The sequence below is a fragment of the Molossus molossus genome, unplaced genomic scaffold (genome assembly GCF_014108415.1).
Source record: "Molossus molossus isolate mMolMol1 unplaced genomic scaffold, mMolMol1.p scaffold_m16_p_4, whole genome shotgun sequence".
In the NCBI taxonomy this organism is placed as follows: domain Eukaryota; kingdom Metazoa; phylum Chordata; class Mammalia; order Chiroptera; family Molossidae; genus Molossus; species Molossus molossus.
Genome location: NW_023425377.1, coordinates 36,744,364 through 36,764,306, shown reverse-complemented (window position 1 = coordinate 36,764,306; position 19,943 = coordinate 36,744,364). Strand labels below are relative to the sequence as shown.

General features: G+C 40.8%; 1 protein-coding gene across 1 annotated transcript in view; it reads right to left on the bottom strand.

Annotated features, from left to right (window-relative positions):
* Window positions 1-12,918: 12,918 nt before the first annotated feature.
* SPOCK1 (SPARC (osteonectin), cwcv and kazal like domains proteoglycan 1) overlaps window positions 12,919-19,943 on the bottom strand; it is a 177,293-nt gene continuing 170,268 nt past the window's right edge. The window contains exons 8-9 of the mRNA XM_036281827.1: window positions 14,691-14,828; window positions 12,919-14,246 (exon numbers count right to left, since the gene is read on the bottom strand). Coding sequence (XP_036137720.1) covers window positions 14,056-14,246; window positions 14,691-14,828 — 329 coding nt within the window. The 3' untranslated portion in view covers window positions 12,919-14,055. The remainder of the gene's footprint in view (window positions 14,247-14,690; window positions 14,829-19,943) is intronic.

Below are 19,943 nucleotides of genomic sequence, written 5' to 3'. Positions count from 1 at the left end.
CCAGTCAATGTGTCCCTCTCACGTTAATGTTTCTCTCTCTCCCTCTCTCTCTCTCTTCCTCCCGCTCTGCCTGAAGATAAATAGAAAAATATCCTCAAGTGAGGATTAAAATAAAAAGTGATCCAGGCTATTTTCATGTTAACAGAGGTTGTTGACTAAACCTGTGGACAGGCCAGACATTTCACACTGGGTAGGGGATTTCAGAGTGACCCTATAGTTCCTCAGGAGTGCTCGGTGTGGTTGATTTCAGCTGAGAAGGTGCTGTCTGGTGTCAGGAATGACTGTCTCCATGGCCAGCTGGCTGTGACATTGGGTAATGTTGTTACATTAAATATGATTCAGGGAAGTGGCTTTATAATATTGGTTAATATCAGTCAGCTCCTCTATCCTGGCTTGGTGCTCATCCAGTGTGCTAAGATCCTTGTTGGCGAACTATTTGTTAAAGTATAAAGTGACTCGGGAATTATTCTGCACAAAATGTCAGGCGGCAGAATAAATAACCATTCCCCTCATTAATCCCCACGGGCAGCGTCTGTTTGAGAGCTTGGCTTTTCCATAATGGAAATATGTCAGCCCTGAATATATGTTTGCGCTACTGAGACTGAGCAGCGAAAGGAATTGAATTCTCCACTCAGCCACACGTGAAATATGGCAGCTTGTGGCGAATGAGGCGTCAAGTGCTGTGAAGTGGAGATCCTGATGGAGCAACCGTGGGAGGCTCAGATCAAGTGAGAGGGGAGGGCAGTGTGGATTCAAGTGTGAAGCAATTCCAAGCAAAATCCATCTCGGTTCACCCCCGTTCATTAGAGAAAGCTACGCCAGATAGTATAACTAGGTGTGTAAGACGTGTGAGGCGTCTGGCCCTGGAAGCTGTGGAAACCAGCAGGAAGCCCAGGGTTGAGGGATTGAGGCATAGAAATGATGTCACTCAGGAAGCCAAGACCACAGGCTGCCAGACAGGCAGGCACGGCCATTCATTTCACAGGTGAGAATCCTGAGGCCCAGAAAGGGAAGGGACTTACCTAAGGAATCACAGTAGCCAGTGAAATGCTCACTTCCTGATAGGCTATGCTCAGAACAGCCTATTCACTGGGCTCAGAGCCCAGGCTGCCTAGCTCTGTGTCTGTCCTCTGCTCTAGCATAAAAGCCAGAATTCTTTGAGGAAAGGATCTGATTTCCTCCTCATAGAGTGCCAGGTACCTGGTAGTTGACAAATGTGAATTGATGTATTGCCGGACTTTACCAGGGTCCAGGGTGTCTGGTTTGTGTACATACCTTTTATTTATCTATCCATATTTTACTTTTTAAGTCAGAGAACACAACCATTCAGCATAGTAGTTAAGAACATGGGCTTTGGAGACAGCCCATCCTGGGTTCAAATCATGACTCTGCCATTTACTAGCTGTGTGGATTTAGACACGATGCTTAACCTTTCTGTGAAATAAGAAGAGTAATCATGTCAACCTACAGAACGGTGGTGAGACTTCTAGGCATAATGTAGATATAGGTAAGCAGCTAACCCTGAGCCGTGGCATCCAGTAACAGCCACCATGTTTTCCTCTCGTGCGGACTCGCTCCCACACCAGTTCTCCCATGACAGGCTGTAACGTACAAATTGAACTGTGCCGTTTGCCACACAACATTCTCTAGCTCGGTGTTACGGTCAGTTTTCTCCTCAGTGGAAGAAGAGTGTGAACCATGGAGTAGACTTACATTAATGTCTTCACTGGTTTTTGAAAATGAACATGGATGACCAGGAGGCAAATAAGAGCTGCCCAGAGCCCCAAATCCATAAGCCACTCAAACAGGCTCAACCAGGTCTCCATTTTAAGAACTGGCCAGAATTTAGAACTAAGACTTAGATTTTAATTAGTTCCTTTGTTTTATTGTTTCTTTTGTGGGAATTGTGATTAGTAGTACAGCTTTTTAAAATTAGCTTGGATTTATGTGAATAGAATTCAAAGTTGTGCAAAATAAGTGGGAAGAAAAGACTCTTCTGTATAATCAAATGGTCTCTAAGTCCTTTAAAACAAACAAAAAAAACAAAAGGGCGGGAATAGTAAAAACAGCAGCAATATGAGGAACAGAGGATGGCTCTCTGATTTGGGACAGCATTTGTTATCAGCTGTTTGGAGCCTGAGGACTCACCATTCAAAAGAACTGCAAACCACTATTTTGCACTAGGCTTGCCATGTGAAATGTAACCTTGAATAATAGAACTCCTGGATGTTTGTCATCAGTAGCACTACCAAAGCCCACATGTTATAGGATGCCATTTATACAAAATGTTCAGAAAAGGCAAATCCATAGAGACAAATCTGAAGTAGTTTAGTGATCGCCTGGGGCTCAGGATGGGAAAGAGGAAGGACTATAGCTTGGGCATGAGGTTTCTTTTTAATGTAAAATTGGATGTGATGTGGTTGACAACTCTATATATATTATAAATGTCACACTTAAAATGGGTAGATTTTTACTAAGTAAATTACACCTCAAAGCTGTTTAAAAAATTCAACCTGTGTGAAGGTATTGATCAAATGTCACACTTTCTATGAAGTCTCCTTGAAGAAAACAACTTTCTAGGCAGAATTTGCTAGTTGGTCTTTTTTGTTCCTATTCCATTTGCATATATCCAATATTCAACAACAGACAGCTGGTGTTCATGTGTGGGGTACTGAGGAATAAGAAAGGGCAGGACAGGACATCTCTTGCTTTAATTTTTAATTTTTTTACTGTGGTAAATATACATAATGTAAACCTATTTAACCATTTTAAGGGTACACACAGTTCAGTGGGACTGAGTACCTTCATATTGTTGTACAACCCTCATCACCACCCATCTCCAGAACTTTTTCAGCATTCTGACTGAAACTCTGTACCCATTAAACACTAATGCCCCATTTCTCCCTTTATTGCAACCCCTGGTGACCTCTGGCCTATTTTCATCTCTGTGAATCTGGCTATTCTGGGTACCTCATATAAGTACAATCATGCAGTATCTGTCCTCTTGTGGTCCTCTTGTGTTTTGTTTATTTCATTTGGCATAGTGTTTTTAAGGTTCATCTAGATTGTAGCATGTATCAGAATGTCCACATTTTCTTTACCCATTCCTCCCCTAATGGACATTTGGATTGCTCTCTTTTGACTACGGTGAATACTGCTTCTATGCATATTGTTGTACAAGTATCTATTTTAAGTTCTTTTTTACATTCTTTGGGGGATATACCTAGGAGTGAAATTGCTGGATCACCATAAGAAAAGATGAAGTACTACCATTTGTGACAACATGAATGGATCTCTGAGAATATCATGCTAAACAAAGTAAGTCAGACAGAAAAAGCCAAGAACCACATGATTTCACTCATATGTAGGCTGTGAAACTGAAAACAGCAAATGAATAAACAAGGCAAACAAATAAACAAAAACTCTTAGACACAGACAACAGTATGGTGGTTACCAGAGGGGAAATGGGGTGGGGGAGTAGGAAAGGGGGTTAAATATGTGATGATGGAGGGAGGTTTGACTTTGTGTGGTGAACGCACAGTGCAATATACAAATGATGTATCATAGAATTGTACACTTGAAATCTATATACTTTTATTAACCAATGTCACCCCAATAAATTTTATTCGAAAAAGAAATTGCTGGGTCATCTAGGCATGCTGTTTACCTTTTTGAGGAGCTCTCATACTGTCTTCCTAGATGGTCCTAACATTTATAGTCACACCTGCAGCACACAGGGTTCCATTTCTCCACATCTTTGTCTGTACTTGTTGTTTTGATAATAGCCATCCTAAATGGTACAAAGTGTATCTCCATGTGATTTTGATTTACATTGCCCTAATTGTTAGTGATGTTGAGCACTTTTTCATGTACTCAAAGGTCATTTGGAAAATGTCGATTCAAGTCTTTTGCTCATTTTAATTGGATTTTCTTTTGTTTTGACTTGTAGGCATTCTTTATACATTCTGGATATTAACCCCGATCAAATATGATTGTTAAGTATTTTCTCCCATTATATGGGTTGCCTTTCACTCTGTTAATGGTGTCCTGTAACACACACATTTTTAAAATTTCAGTGAAGTCCAGTTTATTTTTTTTTTTAATTTAATTTTTTTAATCATCACCTGAGGATACTTTTTGCATTCATAGAATGAGAGGGAGCAAGAAAGAGAAACATCAATGTAAGAGAGCGACATCAACTGACTGCCACCCATACAACTCCAACTGGGGCCTGGGACAAACTGCAACCAAGGTACATGCCCTTAGTGGGAACTGAACCTGGGTCTCTCCAGACTGCAGGCTGATGCTCTAACTGCTGAGCCAAAACAGCTAGGGTAAAGTCCAATTTATTTTTTTCTCTTGCTGCCTGTGTTTCTGATGTCATATGCAAAAAATCATTGCTGAATCCCTTTCAGATTGTTCATTGTTAGTGTATAAAAAACACAGGCGATTTTTGTGTGTTGATTTTGCATCCTGAAATTTTTCAGATTTAGTTAATTAGTTCCATGATTTGTGAAATCTTTTAAGTTTTCTACATATAAAAACATGTCATCTGCAAACAGAGATAAGTAGATTTCTTCCTCTCCCATTTGGATGCCTTTAATTCCTTTTTCTTGCCTAATTGCTCTGGCTGGTACTTCCTATATTATGTTGAATAGGAGTAATGGAAGCAGACATCCTTGTCTTATTCATGAATGTAAAGGCAAAAAGAGCTTACAGTCTTTTATTTTTTTTTAATTGAGTCATATGTTAGCTATGTGGTTTTCATATATGGACTTTATTACATTGAGGTAGTTTCCTTCTATTCCTAGTTTGAGCTTTTTAAATTATAAAATGCTGCTGAATTTTGTCAAATGCTTTTTCTGTATCTAGATGATCATGTGGTTTTATCACCACTTCGTTCTGTTATTGCGGTATATTACATTGATGTATTTTTGTATATTGAACCATATTGCATCCAGGAGATAATTGGTTTGGTCTTTATTTATAAATCTTTTACAATGTTTCTGAATTTACTTCGCTAATATCTTGTTGAGGGTTTTTGCATGAATAGTCATAATGGATACTGGTCTATAGTTTTCTTTTTTTGTATCTTTGACTAGGTTTGGTATCAGGCTAATGCTGGCCCCGTAGAATGAGTAAGGCAGTGTTTCCTCTTCTTCAATTATTTGGGAAGAGTTTGAAAAGAGCTGGTGTTAGTTCTTCTGTAAATGTTTGTTAGAAGTCACCAATGGAGATCTATGGTCCAGGGCTTTCCTTCTTTGGGAGAGTTTTGATTACTGATTCAATCAGTACTTATTAGTTATAGGTATATTCAGATGTTCTATTCTTCATGATTCAGTCTTGGTATGTTTCTAGGAATTTGTCCACTTTATCTAAATTATCCAATTTACTGTTGTATAATTGGATATATAATCCATTTTATTTCTATAACATTAGTAGTAATATGCCCCACTTTCATTTCTAATTTTAGTAAATTGAGTCTTCTTATAGGATAGTACTAGTGGAAATAAAATCCCTTCAGCTTTTATTTATATCTCAGAGTCTTAATTTCTCCCTCCTTTTTGGAGGCCATTTTTACCAGTTATAGAATTCTTTTTTTAAAAAAGTATTTTTATTTGTACTTAGAGGAAGGGAGAGGGAGAGAGAGAAACATCGATGTGAAGGCAGAATGCTGATCAGCTGACTCTGCACGTCCCCTACTGGGGATCACACCTGCAACCTGGCCATGTGCCCTAACGGGGAATCGAACCGGGACTGCTCAGTCCACAGGAAGACAGTCAGTCCACTGAGCCACACTGGCCAGGCCAGTTATAGAATTCTTGGTTGTCAAATTTTTTGTTCTTCCACACTTTGAATGATTTTATTTCATTGCCTTCTGGCCTCCAAAGTTTCTGCTGGAGAATCTGCTAGTGGTCTTACTGAGGATAATTTATATATGACTAATTACTTTTCTCTTGTTGCTTTTAAGATTTTTCTCTTTGGCTTTGACTTTCATAATTTGATTATGATGTGTCTTAGTGTGTGTCTCTTTGCATTTATCCCACTTCAAGTTTATAGAGCTTCTTGGGTGTACAAATTAATTCTTGCCTCAAATTTGGTACATTTTCAGCTTTTATTTCTTCAAATAATCTCTCTAATCCTTTATTCTCCTTCTTGGATTCTCACAATATATGTTTTAGTCTACTTTATGGTGTTCCATGAGTCCGTTAGGCTCTCTTCACTTATCTTCATTTGCTTTTCTTTCTGATCCTCAGACTTGGTAATTTAAAATGTCCTATTTTTAGTCTTACTGATTTTTTTCCTGCCTACTCAAATCTGCTATTAAACTCTTTTAGTGAATTTGTTTTTTATTTAGTAATTGTATATTTCAGCTCCAGAATTTGTTTAGTTCTTTTTTATAATTTCTATCTCCTTGTTCACATTCTCATTTTGTTTACATATCATTTCTCTGATTTTTATTAGGTTTTTTTATTTTGTTATTGTCTTTCCTTAGCTCTTTAAACATATTTATGACAGTTGTTTTTAAGTCTTTGTCTAGTAAGTGCATTGCCTGCACTGCTTCTTCAGGAATAATTCTGCCTCCCTATTTTCTTCCTTTGAATGGGTTGTGGTTTCCTGGTGGTTTATGTACCTTGTGATTTTTTGTTGTTGTTGAAAATAGGACATTTAGAGAAAAAACAAAAAAACAGCCACCTCTCTCAATCTTTACAGACTAGCTCTGTGCCAGGGAAGTCCTTCACTAATTAACTAGGAATGTCTGAGGCTTGGGATCAACCCAATGTAGTAATGCATCTTGCCTCAGCATATATTTTTCCTGGCCTCTTTGTGGCTCCCCCTCACTTTTGAATATCTTAATTTCTCAAATAGTTTCACTTTCGCTTTTCTTCAGAGCCTTAAGTGGCCTATTGTGTGCCTTTACTTATAATCTCTGTCCTAGACATCTGCAGGTATACAGTCTCCCTGTAGTTTTCATGAGAAGTACCCCCTGCTTCTCCCTGAGACTCCAGTCAGTTAGAATGTTGCCAAAAAGGTCTTCTCGCTTCATTCTGATTTATGGGATGGAATTAGGAACTGGGATACCATATTCTCCAGATCAAATTTTTGTTGCACTGGAGAGAGTGGACTAGGGCAATGATTTTCAACTGTTTTCATCTCATGGCACACACAAACTAATTACTAAAATTCTCTAGCACATCAAAAAATATATAAATTTTGCCAATCTAATAAAAAAAAAAAAGTAGGTATAATTTTGATTCATTCACATCAGATGGCTATTGTTGTATTGGCTGTTGTCATTTTTTTATTTGACAATCTAAGGGAAAAGAGGTCCATGCTCCTTGACTAAATAGTCAAGTACAGTCGCCCCTCACCACTTTATGCTTCGACTTTTGCAGCTTCACTCAATCATGATTTTTTCAAGTATAATATTGTATTTGAATGAACCGCGATAGAGTGAAGCTGTGAAAGTCGAAGCACGAAGTGGCAAGGGACCACTATATATAAATAAAGAATCCTACTTCACAGAAAATCATTTATCGCAGTACAGTCTGGAACTGATTAACTGCAATAAACGAGGGCCAACTATATTGAATGTTTTAAAAATTCTTGTGGCACACCAGTGTGCCATGGCACACTAGCTGAGAAATCGCAGGTGTAGAGCAAGTAAAAACACCATGAAATTTCCTACCATTTTGAATGTAGCTTTTTGTTGATTAGGTAAGTGTTCACTTGGTTTCTGTAGACTTTTAACTTTTATACAGTTCCTATAAGATCATTTTAATCAGGTTTTAGTTGTTCTTTAATGTATCTGTGAGAAATAGGGGCTTGGAGCTTCCTATTCTGCCATTTTGTTCCATCTCTTGTTTTTGATGAGAGAATTAGACATGGCAGTTACCAAGCACCAAGTGCTAGGAAAAGACAAGGAACACCTAGGACTTCCTGGAGCAGTTGAGAAGAGTTCCTAGAGGAGTAATAACTGAGCTGAGTCCTGTAGGCATTCCAGCTAAAGAAACTATCAAGAACACAGGCAGAGACTTGGGTAAGGTGGAGGTGCTTCAGAAAAATAATTAGAACTTGAGAAGTGAGGAATTCAAGGGGACAAATAGGTGCAAAGAAATAAATTAAAAAGGGAGTTTGCCAAGCCAAATTGTTTATATTTGGCCCTAAAAGTGACGGGAAACCTTTAAGATTAAGTATGGTAGTGACATGCTCAGATTTTCCTTGAGAATAAATTATTCTGGCAGCAACAACATGTAGGATCGAAGCTGCAAGGATAAAGTAGGGTCACTAGATAAAAAATTCCTAGTACAGTTCCGAAAGATGGCAGTGGTCAGAACCATGACAGTGGTGGGAGAGGAAGAGATGAATTTAGAAAGATGAGTTGACAGAATTCAGGGACTTATTTCAGTTGAAAGTTGAGGAGAACAGCATGGATGGTGGTATCCTTCCTGAAGTCAAGACCGTAGGTAGAGAAATTTTGAAGAAGCTGATAAAATATTTTTTAAATATTAATTTTTAAATCACACAAGACATTACGGTACATTGCCTTTGTGATACAAAAACAACAGAGAGGTGAGGCTGATGCCACCATTGGCCACCAGACCCAATCCCAGTCCTTCTCTCAGTGGTCAGCACTAGTTTGGTGTCTGAACTTTCAAGCAAGGTCTGTGCATTTTCATACTTACCTGGGAAAATGGATAGTATCTCTTTTAGATATATAATTTAATATTTAATACTCTATCACTTGAATTTTTCCTCATACAACTGATATTTTAGATGTTCTACTAAGTCAGTGCATATGAAGTTATTTCACTCTTTTTGACCGCTGCATAGCATTCCAGTGTGCCCACTGGTGGATTTTTAATTTTGTTCCAGATTTCTTGTTCTAACAAATGATATTGCCATGAATAAACGTATACATCTTTGTAAATTAGTACATTTTTTTTCCCTCTCGGAGTAGTTACTGAGATGTGGAATTACTGGGCCCTAGCGTGTATACTTTTATTTTGATAGCTACTGCCAAACTGCCTTCCATGGGGCTATTCTGACCGCAGGGTACAAGAGCATTCTTTATACCACATTCTCAACACTTGATTTTTACTGAGTAAAACTGATAGATCATTGCTTTGTGTTCTCTGACCATGTGTATCTTCTATGAATCACTTGTTTTTATCTTTTCTCTATTAGTCTGTTGGACTATATTTTTCTTATAGATTTGTAGGAGTTCAAAAAAATTTTATAGTCAATCCTTTATCTTTTTGTCACCGATGACTTCTTTAGTTTTTTGTTTCTTTTTTGTTTGTTATGATGCGATATTCATTTTGATGGAAGAAAATTTATCAGTTTTCCCTTGTGGCTCCTGTTTTTTAGGATTTGTTTAAGGTAAGTCTTTCTGACCCTTGTCACCCTGTTTCATCCTGTCATTTTATTTCTGAAGGTTTGAAATTGAGGTGTCACTGGGACTTTGCGTAGAATTATGTAAATGTCAGGCGATTTTTTCAGAGTGGAGTGGAAGTGAGAACCAACCTGAGATACAGATTGGGTGTCTCCAGAGCAGAGGAGGTGGTCGAAGCCAATGGCACAGAGGAGACGCCCAGAGTTAGGCATGTGAAGAGAAGTGGACGGGACACGAGCCTGAGGACACTGACAATGACAGAAGTGGGTGACAGTGTATGAGGCCTGAAAGGACCGGCCAGAGAGGCAGGAGGAAATCCAGGGAAGGGCAGATAAAAGGCCCAAGGCAGACGAGCTGTAATAAGGCTGCGGTAGCCGTTGGTGCAGCGATGATCTCCACCAGCCTGTATTATCACAGTCATTTATTTGTCAGTTGTTTTCAAGGCAGTAACTTCACAGAGCAGGCACCAGGTCTTACTCACATGTATATTCCTAGAACTGAATGGGTCCTGCCCATAGCAGCATTCATCCATCCAACACATACTAATCTACAAATCTACAACCCTATTAATAAAACTTATAAAAGCTTGTTGAATGAATAAATTTTGAAATCTGCTTCTTTCCTTGGATTGGTTTGTCCAAGATCTTACAACTGACTAGGAACTGTGAGAAGGTGCTATGACCTCTTTGCTCACATAGTGTATCTAAAACTGGAGAACTGCCTTTGACAGGCCACGTGGCATCCATGAAGGCTCACCTGAGGAGGAATGTGACATGTGGCCAGTGCCACTGTGCTGGGTGGACTGGAGTGTGTCCACAGGTACCCACTTTTCTTTCATGTACTGGAGCTCCCGAGGCTTCAGGCTGGCCATCGTCCTCCTGATCCCAGTTAGCTGGTGAACTGACGAAGCATCGTTCTGCGAATGTTCCACCTGTGGACTGTCTATACAATCCAGTCCATGGGGTGAAGGAATTCTTCGTAAGACAGTCTGTACCTCAGCCCATGGTGCAATTACTGACTCGGGGTATAATTAAGTCCCAGACACACTGGCCTAAATGTGCATAGAGGTGGAGAGAAAATTCCTGTTCCAGTTTGGGTGCTTTGCCAAGCATCTCCTATGTTAATCCATGAACTGAGGAGAACTCAGAGTCCCGGTAAAGGAGAGGGATTTTTCATTTTCCAGAAGAACTGGAGAATGACTGAAGAGGGGAGGAATAGCCGAATTGAAAAAGTCTGAGGTCCTGAGCAGGATGGAGACAGTGAAATCTGATTGGTAAGGATGAAGGCGCAAAACTGAAGCTCGAGAGAGGTAAGAGCAACAAAAAGAGGGGTCAGGTGATGCGGTCCAAGGCTGAGTGGGCCCAGGGCTCGCCTGCGCCAGGGTGTGCGGAGAGAGGCCGAGACAGGCCGGGCCGCCAGCTGGCCGGCCTCCCTCCCTTGTGTGGAAACCCTGCCGGGGGCTGGCGTGTGCTCTCCCTCTGTGCCCACACTGCCCTCCGGACATTGGGTGCGGGCATGCCTGCTGAGGACACATCCAAGCTAACAAAACACCAACACTCAGATGTTGCAGACAAATTAAAATTTATTGAGACAGACAGAAATGCACCTACTCAGGACTACAGTTAAGCAATTACTATTAACCAGATAAGCCTACATAGAAAAAGCATTCAGAATTCACTAGGTTTTCCTACATCACTGCTTTGTCTACAAGAAGGACAACAAGCTGACACTCGGAGTGCGGTGGCTGCCACTACAGCGCTGCACACTGAACAGGGACACACAGGGACTCCAAGAAGAAAGTGTAAAAAAGACCAAAACCATCCACTGTAGAAAGGTTGTCACTGTACAGTGTGGCCGACGTAAACACAAGGGAATGGTGTCCTGGGAAAAGCAGGGGCAGACCTGGACAGACATGTCCTCATTCATTGCTGGGCCTGGGGAATGGGCATAAAGAAGGGGAAACTGATACAAAACCTCAAATTCAGTATTAAAGTATTCCCATGCTGTGAATGTCTATAGAAACAAAAAGACATTAATATGGCAGAAAACTAAGCAAGGTGGGAGAAAATTCTGGGATTTAAGTTGGATGCTAAGGAAACGGTATTAAACAAGAGAATCATTTATGGAATAAGAATAAAACTACTTACGAAGGAGTTTCCAAAAATGAGCTAGTGAGAATTCAATGCCTGTCTCAAGCAAGGGACTAGATGATCACAGAAGTGTTTTTTCATGATGAGTGTTATGTACACCTTGGCACTAGCTAAAGGATTCCTGCCAAAAGAAAGAAAACAAAAATTGTACTTCTAAGGATAAAGTAACTAAAATAAAAAAATCTAAGCTTCAGTACTTTTGACAAGCAGGAAGTATTAAAGCTCTTTAAAAAATCAAATGCTGCCCAGCCCAAGTGAGCATGAACAGTGGCATGAGTGTGGCCCCCCCTGGTTTGGGGTTCTGGTGGTAGGAGGGCTTTTTATTTAGTATTTTAATGATCAAAATATCTTCTTGGAATATCTCTGAAAATGAGCATCTCATTACCTTCCTGGGAATTGACTATTGACACTCTTCTCCGTCATTATACTAATGCTTTAAGTGTCATCTAATTTGACACTTGTCATAAGATAATTAGTTTCTCTAAGTGTAATCAGTTTGTCAATTTTAATTTGTTCTCTTGTGCATTTTTCCAAGCTTGGAGGAGATAGTCACAATGGCTTTCTTTGAGGGTCTAAACAGAGACTTTTAAAAATGTCTTGATGCTTTTATATACTCTATTGTAATTTAGCTGCAATTAAGCACCTGTTTTTAAATTATGATCTCCAAGTTTTGTGCAAGTTAGGAAAAAAATATTAACACAGAGGCGATGGAGTTGAGATCTCCACCAGTGCTTGCCTGTGGTCTCCCTGCATCTAGGGTCCTGGCTGTACTTGTGTCTGTCGGGCCTGAGGGGTTCTCTACATCGAGCCTGTTCATCTCCCTTCTGAGACTAGCTTCAGGGGTAAAGCCACTTTGTCCAGCCAATGAAAGGGTTGGAAAATGCTAGTTTCAGGTGGGTGGGAAACGTACAAAGAAATGGTCATTTTGGGGTGAAGGGTTGGTCATCTGCCATTGCAATCATGGTTTGGCTGAGCACATTTTTTGCCTGAGTTGGTCTTTCTGTGGACTAGCTGGAGCTAATGAGGAAGGGAAGAAAAACTGGGGGCCAGAGAGCCTTGCTGGGTGGCTGCCTGGGGCATCCAGGCAGACGGACACCAGGTGGGACAGGAGCCGAAGGCCATCACTAAACTACACGGGGCCACTTTGAAGACTGCTCTTTGGTACTCGCCCTGGTATCTGGGCCAGCCTGACAGGGAGGAAGGACCTGAAGACTAGGGCGATGACAACTCCACTAGATTTGGAGATGGACTCCAATAATGGTTTTACTTAGGGAAAGAAACGCAAATGGTGAAGGACTCTCTTCATCAGTACCTTGCCACTGGTCTGGGCAAGGGCATGGAGACAGGCCAACTCTTAAACACCCAGCCTCCATGTGCAACTGTGAAGCTCCTTAGAGGATTTGATGCTGCTTTTTATCCCTTTGTGATTTGTGGATGGAATGGCGGCAAAAACAAAACCTTGAGTTAAGAATCCCAAATTTTCTTCTAAGGAACACCACGAGCGGGGCTACGTGTACAGCCTTAGAGCAAGCCCTTGAGTAGGTTGGGACTGCTGCAGCCCGAGGGGGCTTTGAGCTGAATGGAAGAGATGGCTTGTGACGCTGCCCACGTGGGAGTCTCATGGCTTGTACAAGAGAAGTGATTCAGGCAGGCAGAGGCTCATCCAAATCAAAGAGGCTCCAGCAATTGCTGATGCTTAGAGAAGAACCCTCCTCCACCTGTGGGCTGCAAGTGCCAACCTTAGTGCAAACAGGACTGCGAACAAATGCCGTTCCAGAATTGTGCTCCAGGTCTGGACAAGCTGACACATGTATATTGTTTTTCAAATGAATTGTTAATAGATAGTCAAACAGGTTTTCTTAGTGATGTGTGTACCTTGCACACACACAGTCTCTTCTGTACATATGTATACATATACGCATGTACAGAGAGAAGCATCCAGACACCATTTTTAATAAAGAAAATCAGTTCCCCAAAAGGATTCTTGACTGAATTAAGGCTGTTGTTTGTAGGAAGCCAGATATAGTGATGTAACTAATTTTTAACAATGAACACCAGGGGTGGTGGGAGCGGGATCGAGTACAGTGTGGTGTATTTTCCACGACATCTACAAGACACAGAAAAGCACTTAGACACCGTCAGGCCGGAACCATGCTGAATAACCGCCCTAGTCGGAAAAGGGTCTTCGACATTGAGGGTGGGGCTCCCTGCACTGTCAAATCCTCCGTAAATCATGCTCGGTGCACCGGTCTCATGGGAGGGAAGGAGGCTCTAGCTCAGCCAGTCTCCTGTCTAAACACACAACACAGCACAACACCTTCCTTCCCACAGAGCCGTAAGCAAGACCAGAATGCTCTGGGGACAAGTAGCCGTCCTCCAGACCGCAGGCCGGGCACAGAGAGCGACAAGGGAGACGAGACCTTGGTGCCGTGGAGTCTTAGATACAAATGCAGGGACAGGAAGAAACTTGCAGTTTCGTGCCAGCCTGTGTCCTCTCCCTTGTGGGCACTACCATATGTACCCGACCTCATCCTCTTTGTCGTCGTCCTCATCCTCGTCGTCCTCTGTCACCGCCCGGGTATGCATCCGCAGCTTCCCCAGTTTGTCCTTTGGGCCCAGCTCCCGTGCGTCCTCCAGATCGTCCAGGAGGACCACGGAGCCCCCGCTGCCAAAGTCTCCTGAGGTTTCCTGCTCCTCTTCTAAACTCGAGGGAGGAGGAAAAGATTGAGGTTAGTTTCTGCTTATACTCACAACCCATGTCAGGGGTTCCCCCGCATGTGACTTAATTGCAGGGCAAAAGCATGTACTTCACTTTCTGAACATGGGAGCATCCCTGTCTGGGGGTTACTCTGCATGGCATAGCCCCCAAGCTTTGTTCTGATAGGAGCCCCAGAATTCTTGAGATACTTCTGCCTTCTGGGGAGGTTTATTCTCCCAAGTGTCAAAAATTGCCCTCCAGCCCAGTGGCCACCCAAAAAGCCAGATGCATGCATCATCTCATGTAATTTCAGGGTTACTCTGTCTCCCTTGTAAGGCCACTCACTGTACACCACAGCCACCTCTTGACATTATTCTACTCAGAACCTACCACAGCGAGGACCTATGGGTACAGAGAGCATCGTGGGGGACAGAGGCCTACTCACCACAGCTCACGGTGCCCTGCTTCCTGGAGCCGGCCAGCTCGTTCCCGTACCTGTCCACACACCAGCACTGCCCCGTGCCGCTGTGGCACTGCGTGGCTCTGTAATAGCCCTCCTCATTGCACCGGGGCACGAACGTTCCTGGGGGTCAGAGAAGGGAGAGACGCTCAGAAGAGGGATCGCGGTCAGGCACGGTGTTCGCTGCCGGGCTGGCTGGTTAACTCAGTCAAGATGACAGGGCCCTGTGACTTGCTCAAGGATAGGTAGGATTCCTTCTTTCCTTTCTCTGATGAGTTCCTATTTTCCCTTTAAATTGCAAATACACACTACTGTTATTAATAGCTTTTACTTTATGTTTTGCAGTGCAGCTGAGATACCACAGTGCAGCACCACACGCGGCGAAAGGTGTGCGGTGACGACTGGGCTCCCTAACCCCGTGAGATGGCGACCACGACAGGGTTAGTTTACGCCCTCATTTCACAGAGACACAAAGAGGAAAAATGTTCCCCTTGTGATGAAACTCTTAGAGTCGACTCTCAACAACTTAGAGACATATTTTAAGCAGTGTGAGCTGCAGGCATCATGCTGTACATTATGTGTCCAATACTAATCTTACAACTGGAAACTTGTACTTTTTGACCCCCCACCCCCGCGCCGCCTATCTGCTTTTGGTAACCACACATCTGCTCTTTTTCTATGAACTTGTTGTAGTTTAGATTCCACATATTAGTGAGACCATGCCATATTGTCTTTCTGTCTGATTTATTCCACTCAGCATAATGCCCCCAAGGTCCATCCATTCTGTCACAGTTAACAGGATTTCCTTTGTTTTTATGGCTGAATAATAATATTCCACTGGATGTGTACACCATATTTTCTTTATCCATTCATCCGCCAGTAGGCACTGAGGTTGTTCCCATGTCTTGGCTATTGTAAATGATGCTGCAGTGAATGGGGTGCAGGTATTCTGAGTTGGTGTTTTCATTTTCTTCAGATAATTCCCAAAAGTGGAATTGCTGGATCATATGGTAGTTCCATTTTCAATTTTTGAGGAACCTCCATACTGTTTTCCATAGTGGCTACACCAATTTACAATCTCACTAGCAGTGTATAAGGGTTTCCTTTTCTCTATATCCTCCCAAGCATTTGTTATCTTTTTTGATGATAGCCATTTGAACAGGCATGGAGTGATCTTACTGTGGTTTTGATTTGCATTTCCCTAATGTTAGTAACGTTGGGCACATTTTTATTTCCCTATTGGACCTGTGTCTATCTTCTTGTACAAAAGGATCTATTCAGGTCCTTTGCCCATTTTTAATTGGATGATGATTATAATTTTTGTTATTAACTTGTATGAGTTTCTTATATATTTCAGATATTAACCCCTTATCAGATATATGGTTTGCAAATATTTTCATTTCATAGGTTATTTTCTCTTTGCTGATGGTTTTCTTTGCTGTGCAGAGGCTTTTAGTTTGATGTAGTCCCACTTGTTTTTCATTTTGTTGTTTGTGTTTTAGGTGTCATATCCAAAATGTCATTACAAAGACCCAGGTCAAGGAGCTCTTACTTCTGTTTCCTTCTACACCTTTCATGGTTTCCAGTTTTACATGTAAGTCTTCAATCCACTGAGTTGTATTTTGTGAGTGGTGTAGAATTGGGGACTAGTTTTATTCTTTTCCATGTAAATGTATAATTTCTCCAGCACCTTTTATTGAACAGACTGCCTTTTCCTCATGGAGTAATCTTGGGTCCTTGGTTGATGGTGTATGCACGGGTTTATTTTTGGGCTGTTGATTCTGTTCTGTTCCATTGGTCTGTGTGTCTATTTTATGCCATATGGTTTTGATTGCTATAGCTTTATAATACAGCTTGAAATCAGAATAGTGATGCTTGCTACTTTGCTTTTTTCAGGATTGCTTTTGCCATTCAGGGTCTTTTGTGGTTTTGTACAAACTTTAGGATTGTTTTTTTCAACGGTAAAAAATGCCATTGGAATCTTGATAGGTATTGCATTGAATCTAAAGATAGATGGCTTTGGGTAATATTAATTATAATCCATGAATACAAGGTATCTTTTGATTTATTTGTCTTTTATTTCTTCTTTAATGTCTCATGGTTTTCAATGGAGCGCTCTTTCTCCTTGGTTAAATTTATTCTTAAGTATTTTGTTTTTGATGCTATTATAAATTGTATCTTTTTATTCCTTTTTCAGATAATTTGTTGTTAGTGTGTAAAAATGCTACTTACTTTTGCATGTTAGTTTTGTATCCTGAAAATTTACTAAATTGGTTGATTTAGATCTAACAGGTTTTTGGTGGAGTCTAGGGTTTTTCATATGCATAATTGTGTCATCTGCAAATATAAACTAATTTACTTTTCTCCAATTCTGATGTCTTTTATTTACTTACATATTTATGTAGCCTTTGTGCTGGCTAGGACTTCTAGTACTGGGTTAGATGGGAGTGGTGAGGGTGGGCACCTTACTAGAGGAAAAGCTTTCAGCCTGTCACCATTGAACGTTATATTAGCTGTGGTCTTGTCATAATGGCCTTTATTATGTTGAAGTATGTTCCTTCCATACCTAATTTGTTGGAAGTTTCTATCATGAACAATTGTTGACTTTTGTCAAATGATTTTCTGCTTCTGTTGAGATGGTCTTATGATTTTGCCCTTCATTTTGTTAATGAGATACATCACACAGACTGATTTGCAGGTGTTGAACTATCCTTACATCACAGGGATAAATCCCATGTGATCACAGTGAATGATCCTTTTAATGTGCTGCTGAATTTGGTTTGCTAGTGTTTCATTGGAAATTTTTGCATCTACATCCATCAGGGACATTAGCCTCTACTTTTCTGGCTTTGCTAGTAGGATAATTCTGGTCTGGTAAAATTAATTTGGAAGTGTTCTCTCCTTTTTGATTTTTTGGAAGAGTTTGAGAAGGATTGATGTTAATTCTTCTTTAAATGTTTAGTAAAATTTACCAGTGGAGCCCTGGCTGGTGTGGGTCACTGGTTAGCGCATCGGTCTGCATACCACACACCAAAAGGTTACAGGTTCGATATCCAGCCTCAGTCGGGGTGCATGCAGGAGGCAACCAATCGATGTGTCTCTCTCATATGGATGTTTCTCTCTTTCCCTCCCATTCTCTCTAAAATTCAATGGGGAAAAAATATCCTCGGATGAGGATTAACAACAATAACAAAATTCACCAGTGACGCTGTATGGTCCTAGGCTTTTATTCTTGGGAGATTTTTCATTACTGATTCATATTTCCTGTTTCTTCCTGATTCAATAACTTTAACAGTTGATAAAATCATATGATTTTTTTTTTATCCTTTACTTACTTTTAATGAGATGAATTAAAGTTGTTCAATTTCAAATCTCTTTCTCTTTGTTTTACTGGAATAAATACTACTTGGTCATGACACACTGCTATTTGGTATATCACTGATTCAATTTACTGACTTTTTTTTTTTTATCCTCACCCGAGGACATTTTTCCATTTTTTTGTTCAGGTAGAGTGGGAGGGAGAGAGAGGAACAGAGAGAGTGAGAGAGAAACATCGATGTGAAAGGAACACATCGAGTGGCTGCCACCCGCACAACCGACCAGGGCCGGGGACAAACTGCAACCGAGGTACGCACCCTTAGCGGGAACCGAACCCGGGTCTCTCAGGACCGCAGGCCGATGCTCTAACCACTGAGCCAAACCGGCCAGGGCAATTTACTGACCTTTTTGCACCTGTTACTAAATGATGGAGGCATGTAATTTTGTTTCTGCTATTTCTGTATCAAACTAATGAATTCCTAAAACCATTTTGGGTATTTTTCTCTTTTTCTATACTCTAGACATTTTGTATAAAATGAGAATAATCTCTTCCATAAAGGATTCACCCATAAAAATATGTGAGGCCTGGTATATATTGGGGGGAATGAGTAGCATTTTGATTTAAATTAATTTCATGTTTTTTTAATCTAGCTGGGTCTTCTGGTTCTTTTTTTTTTTTAATCCTCACTCGAGGACATTTTTTGATATTTTGTTCAGATAGAGTGGGAGGGAGGGAGAGAAACATCGACATGCAAGGTACACATCGAGTGGCTGCCTCCCACACGACCCAACTAGGGCCGGGCACAAACTGCAACCGAGGTACGTACGTGCCCTTAGCGGGAACCGAACCCGGGTCTCTCTGGATCGCAGGCCGATGCTCTATCCGCTGAGCCAATCTGGCCAGGGCTTTTCTGGTTCTTTATTACTCACATGTGGTCCTTCATGGTGTCCTTTTCAATGAGTGTTTCATAGTTGTTATAACTGGTTGATAGTGGTGGCTCTCAAAGTGATCATACAGGACCAGTAGCTGCAACATCACCTGGAAACAGCTCAGCTAATTCCTGGGCCCAACCCCACCCAGATCCACCCAGAACCTTTGGAAGTGGGGCCCAACAAACTGCTTTAGTAAGCCCTCCATGTGATTCTGACACATACGCTCTATTTGAGCGTACATCCTCTTCTTGATTCATGAGCACATTTTAACCTTTCACTTTGGCAGAGGTTGGTCTACTTCATTGTTCTGCTTTAGTCTTAATCATTTCAGTTTACTGTGGTGATCTCATAGCTTCTAACTTGAAAATTTCATTTTTTTCATAAGTGCATTTGAAGCTCTGACTGTTCCTCTCTAGTTTCACTTTAGTTGCATCCCTCTGATTTTGGTACACAATGCTTTCCTTTTCAGTCATTCTCAGAGCTTTGTAGGTTATACTGTATTTCATCCTTGAGTAATTATTTATTAAAAAAAAAAGATGTATGGGTTTTTGGCCATCTCATTTACTTCTACTTTTATTGTGTGTGGCAAGTGAATACCATCTCTGATGATTTTTGAGATTGATTGAGTTTTCTTTTGGCATAATCCATGGCAAATATTTCCTGTGTGTTTGTAAAGATTGTATATTCTATGCTGGTGTACAGGAATACATTTACATCAATGCTAACTAACCATACTATTCAATTCCCTATATATAAATATATATATATTACTTTTGCCTACTTGAACTGTAAGTTTCAAGAAGACAGGTATATTTAAAGTCTCTGATTATGATTATAATTATGACAGTTCCTCCTTGCAATTTTGTTTTAAAGTCATGGATACACCAATTGATGACATCAGATGGTAAAAGGAACATTTCAGCAAAATGATATTGTCTTTATTTCTAGAATTCAAAACAAGGTATTTGCTACTGTCAGATTTTAACA